General features: G+C 43.7%; 1 protein-coding gene across 1 annotated transcript; it reads left to right on the forward strand.

The window, feature by feature from the left end:
* The first annotated feature begins 1,379 nt into the window (after positions 1 to 1,379).
* Positions 1,380 to 5,779, forward strand: LOC138859214 (uncharacterized). The gene is made up of 2 exons (XM_070113423.1): positions 1,380 to 1,462; positions 5,023 to 5,779. The coding sequence occupies exons 1-2, from the start codon at positions 1,380 to 1,382 to the stop codon at positions 5,777 to 5,779; spliced, it is 840 nt and encodes a 279-aa protein (XP_069969524.1).
* The last annotated feature ends 329 nt before the right edge of the window (positions 5,780 to 6,108 follow it).

Genomic DNA, 6,108 nt, shown 5'->3' on the forward strand with positions numbered 1-6,108 from the left:
CCCTCCCATCTCTTCGTTCTCTTCCTCCCTCCCTCCCTCCTCCATCTCTCTCCCTCCCATCTCTTCGTTCTCTCCCTCCCTCCCTGCTCCCCCCCTCCTTCCTTCGCCGGTACATCTCCCCTTCTTGCCCATCAGCCAATTCCCAGGTGTTCAAAGGCCACCCATTGTCCGGTTGACTTCGGTTTAAAATAATCGGATTACTGAACAGGCGAGCAGTCCGGTGTTCCTGGAAGCGATTAGATGGCATGCTGATTTTTCTTCATTTCTTCTTCTTCTTCTTTCTTCCTTCTTCGTGTTGTGTTGTCTCTTTTACTGTGTTGCGTTTGTATTGCTGTTCTGTTCTCTCTTGTGAGGAGTAGGTTATATGTGGGTAGATCATTTGTCATTTTTGTTTGTCTGATGGTCTGTCTGTCTGTTTGTCTGTATGTGTGTCTGTATGTCTGTCTCTCTCTCTTCCTCTTTATCTCCATCCTTCCCTCTCTATCTTTCTCTCTCTCCTTCTCTCTCTCTCTCATTCACTCCCTCTCTCTTTCTCTATCATTCCCCCCCCCCCTCTCTCTCTCTACTCCTCTCTCTCTCTCATCATTCCCCTCCCCTCCCTCCGTCCCTCCCTCGCTCCATCTCTCTCTCTCTCTCTCTCCGTCTCTGCTCTCATCTCTCTCTCTCTCTCTCTCTCTCTCTCTCTCTCTCTCTCTCTCTCTCTCTCTCTCTCTCTCTCTCTCTCTCTCTCTCTCTCTCTCACACATTCCCTCTTCCTCCCTCCCAGTATTACATCCCCAGAGGCTTGTTTGCTCAGTGTCCATTCAACGTTTGGGATTTGATGATTTGCTGTTTTGTTAAGTTCCCCCTGAATAGTTCTTATTTTCATACATCTGTTATCTCTCTCTCTGTCTCTCTTTTTTCTCTTTCTTTTTTTCCTTCTCTTTTGATGCGTCTTATTGTTGACTTTACTGAAAACGATATGAAAATAGGATTTACTCTTTCATTTTTTTCTCTTTTCTTTTTTTTTAAACAATAACCCTCCCCCCTCAAAAATAAGTCTTTTGTGTTCGATATTACCGAGTTGTTATTTTCTTTTATTCGCTTTTAAAATTGAGTTTCGAATTTAAGGTCAAGTTTGACACGGATTTAGAAGCAGAGGTGATCATGTGCAAACAGAAATGCTCACACAAACACAGTCATGCACATATATTTGTGTACGTCTAATGTATATGCAAATGAGAGAACCAATAAAAACTAGTGAATGAATTTCATCTTATCGTACATTTTTTTTTCTTTTTGTTTATATGGAGAAAACAAGGACAGGTGCAACTAATTAAAAACTGCAAAGGAAGAAGAGAAGATGCATAGCAAAGTGATATTCAATGTAATATCCTAAAATGTCTGCAAATAAGCTTCTTAAAAAAGAGATTCTGTTTGTTCAAAGCTCGGACGACTTTGGCAAGCAGCTGCTTTGGTTTCAGTAAATTGATGAATATATATATATATATATATATATATATATATATATATATATATATATATATATATATATATATATATATATGTCTGTGTGTGTGTGTGTGTGTGTGTGTATAAGTGTGCGTGTGTATGCTTATATATTTGTGTGTGTATGGGCGTGTATGTGCATCTGTGTGTGTGTGTTTGTTTGTGTCGGTATATATGTGTAAGTGTAAAAATAACAATATCAAATATTTGTAAAAAACATAGATAATCATAATCGCATTAACAACAGCATTAATAATAATTGCAACGGCAAGATAACTCTGCAAGCAACACGAATTTATTAGTAAAACCAGTGAAAATTATGTTAACAAAATAACGGAATATTATGATAATAGTCATGATACATGTTAAGGAAGCAAGAAGAACAAAAGCAAGAAAACAGGTTGGCAAAGAAGAAGAAGAAGAAGAAGAAGAAGAAGAAAAAGAAGAGAGAGAGAGAGAGAGAGAGAGAGAGAGAGAAAGAGAGATAGAAAGAGAGAGAGAGAGAGAGAGAGAGAGAGAGAGAGAGAGAGAGAGAGAGAGAGAGAGAGAGAGAGAGAGAGATATATATATATATATATATATATATATATATATATATATATATATATATATATATATATATATATATTTATTTGTATTAAATATATATATACAGAGAGAGAGTAGAGAGAGAGAGAGAGAGAGGGAAAGATAGATAGATAGATAGATAGATAGATAGATAGATAGAGAGAGAGAGAGAGAGAGAGAGAGAGAGAGAGAAAGAGAAAGAGAGAGTGAGAAAGATGGACAGATAGATAGAAAGATAAGAGAAAGAGAGAGAGAGAGAGAGAGAGAGAGAGAGAGAGAGAGAGAGAGAGAGAGAGAGAGAGAGAGAGAGAGAGAGAGAGAGAGAGAGAGGGAGGGAGAGAGAGAGAGAGAGAGAGAGAGAGAGAGAGAGAGAGAGAGAGAGAGAGAGAGAGAGAGAGAGAGACAGAGAGAGAGAGAGAGAGAAGAAAGATAGATAGATAGATAGATAGAGAAAGGGAGGGGGGAGGGAGATAGGTAGGTAGGTAGATAAAAAGATAGATAGATAGATAGATAGACAGAGAGAGAGAGAGAGAGAGAAAGAGAAAGCAAGAAAGATAAAGAAAACAAGAAATAAAGCAAGAAAGAAATAAGGAAAGAGAAACAGACAGACAGACAAAAAGATAGAGAGAAACGAAAGAGAAAGACGAGAGAGGGAGAGGGCCCGGTCATCCGAGGAAATCTTCTTGGCGAGATGCCCCGAAGGAGATACGCAGGCGCAGACGAAGGCACAGAGGCCGTAAAATGTCTATATTGTAACGCCGAGTTAAAAGGCTGTGATTACATGCTCCAACAACGCTAAAAGGCCATTCAGAATAATTGCCGAAGTTGAATGATGATGAACGCGAGTTGGCAACAACAACAACAACGCCGTTTTCTTTGACAATGGAAAGTTTATTATTTATTATTTATTTTTTATTTTTATCTTTTTATCTTATCTATTTACTTATTATTACTTTATTTTTTTTTTGGCTTTAGAAGTGATGGGGAATATAGTCTTGAATTTATTAAAAGGATGGATAAAGGTATATTGGAAATGAGGGGATAGATAGTAGGTGGTTTGAGTCTGTAATGGGATTTAGATGTTTGGTATCTCATATACAGACATACACATACAGACAAACATACACACACACACACGCACAAGAACATAACACACGCACACACACGCACGAACGCACATAACACACACAGAAATGCACGCACATAACACACACACAGAAATGCACGCACATAACACACACACTGAAATGCACGCACATAACATACACACACGCATGACCGCACGCACATCACACACACACACACACATACAGATGCACACACACAGAAAGAGAAAGGAGAACACGACTTAAATGGAGGCGAAAAAAGGGGGGCGTGGCTTAAAAAAAGGCGGGAAACGGCACCAAGGAAGAAGGGTCAATTATTATCCTTTTCTCACGCGTCCTTGACCTCGACTTCCTGTTTCATCTTTCCTTTGTCTCTTCGCCTCCTCCCCCCTCCCTCTCTTCCTCCCTCTGTCTGTCAATCTCTCTCTCTCTCTCTTTTTCCCGTTCCACTTCTCGCCATCCTCTTAATCTATCTGCGTTTCTCCCATTCACCTCTCTCTATTTCTATCTCCTTTACTCTCCTATCACTACCTATTCTCTTACCCGTTTTTTCCACCTCTCATATATTTTTCTCTCACCTCATCCTATACCCCCTTCTCCCCCCCCCCTCTCTCTCTCTCCAACGCATCTTTATCATCCTCGTCTCTCTGTTTCCCTCCCTTTCTCTCCCCAGTCGTGACTTGGTGTGTAACGACTTTATTGTACTCTGGTAAACACTCGTCGGAGAGCGGCACGGAGGGCGCGGTGGACAACAGAGACAGAGGCTGCGGCGGCGGAGGACTTACCATTCACTGGTTTTGGCTCAAATGTTCTTTATGCTGATATCTTTTTGAAGAATGACAGAAGGCTTTCCACTCTCTGATTTTGATTGATATGTGTGTATATATATATATATATATGTGTGTATTTATTTATATATGTATGTGTGTGTGTATACATATATATAAATATATGTATCAATACATATAATAAATACGCACACATATACAAACACGCACACATAAACAAACAAACACACACACACACATTTCTATATAATATTTTTTTAACATAGAAAAGAAAAATTATAGAGCTTTACGTTTATCAAGTCCCTACTCTCCCCTCCTTTGCACTCGTCCCTGAAGAATGATATAATAAAGAGAGAAGATAAGGACAAAAATAATGATTCTTTAGTGATTTCTAAACAAGTATCTATCATGAATTAATAAATAAGGCCATTCTCTTCAACGATTCCTCAGACATGCCATAAACATGACTAATCACATCTCTCATAATAACATAGAAAATAAAGATTAGTAATGAAAATAAACAAGAGGAAGACAAAGACAATAAAGTTGATTATCCCAGTGCGATTCACACAAGCCCATCCCGGCGCCGTGGATGGACGATAACACATTTCACAAAGCCAGCCCGAATCCACATGGCCAGCCCGAATCCACAAGGCCAGCCTTAATCCATAAAGCCAGCCCGAATCCACATGGCCAGCCCGAATCCACAAAGCCAGCCCGAATCCACGAAGCCAGCCCGAATCCACAAAGCCAGCCCGAATCCACGAAGCCAGCCCGAATCCACAAAGCCAGCCCGAATCCACAAAGCCAGCCCGAATCCACAAAGCCAGCCCGAATCCACATGGCCAGCCCGAATCCACAAAGCCAGCCCGAATCCACAAAGCCAGCCCGAATCCACAAGGCCAGCCTTAATCCATAAAGCCAGCCCGAATCCACATGGCCAGCCCGAATCCACAAAGCTAGCCCGAATCCACAAAGCCAGCCCGAATCCACAAGACCAGCCCGAATCCACAAAGCTAGCCCGAATCCACAAAGCCAGCCCGAATCCACAAGGCCAGCCTTAATCCATAAAGCCAGCCCGAATCCACATGGCCAGCCCGAATCCACAAAGCTAGCCCGAATCCACAAAGCCAGCCCGAATCCACAAAACCAGCCCGCATCCACAAAACTAGCCCGAATCCACAAAGCCAGCCTGAATCCACAAAACCAGTCCGAATCCACAAAGCTAGCCCGGGCTGGTCGTGTGGACCGAATCCACAAGACCAGCCCGAATCCACAAAGCTAGCCCGGGCTGGTCGTGTGGACCGAATCCACACGACCAGCCCGAATCCACACGACCAGCCCGAATCCACACGACCAGCCCGAATCCACAAAGCCAGCCCGAACCCACAAAGCCAGCCCGAACGCACAAAGCCAGGCCGAACCCACAAAGCCAGCCCGAATCCACGAAGCCAGCCCGAATCCACAAGGCCAGGCCGAATCCACAAGGCCAGCCCGAATCCACAAAGCCAGCCCCGAATCCACAAGGCCAATCCGAATCCACAAAGCCTGCCCGAATCTACAAGGCCAATCCGAATCCACAAAGCCAGCCCTAATCCACAAAGCCAGCCCGAATCATCAAGGCCAATCCGAATCCACAAAGCCAGCCCGAATCCACAAGGCCAGCCCGAATCCACAAGGCCAGCCCGAACCCACAAAGCCAGCCCGAATCTACAAGGCCAATCCGAATCCAGAAAGCCAGCCCGAATCCACAAAGCCAGCCCGAATCCAGAAGGCCAGCCCGAATCCACAAAACCAGCCCTAATCCATAAAGCTAGCCCTAATCCATAAAGCCAGACCGAATCCACAAGGCCAGCCTGAATCCACAAAGCCAGCCCGAATCCACAAAGCCAACCCGAATCCACGGAGCCAGCTCGAATCCACAAAGCCAGCCCGAATCCACAAAGCCAGCCCTAATCCATAAAGCCAACCCGAATCCACATGGCCAGCCCGAATCCACAAAGCCAGCCCGAATCCACAAGGCCAGCCCGAATCCACAAGGCCAGTCCGAATCCACAAAGCCAGCCCGAATCCACAAAGCCAGCCCGAACCCACAAAGCCAGCCCGAATCCACAAAGCCAGCCCTAATCCACAAAGCCAGCCCGAACCCACAAAGCCAG

The sequence above is a fragment of the Penaeus vannamei genome, chromosome 34, assembly GCF_042767895.1.
Source record: "Penaeus vannamei isolate JL-2024 chromosome 34, ASM4276789v1, whole genome shotgun sequence".
Classification (NCBI taxonomy): Eukaryota; Metazoa; Arthropoda; class Malacostraca; order Decapoda; family Penaeidae; genus Penaeus; species Penaeus vannamei.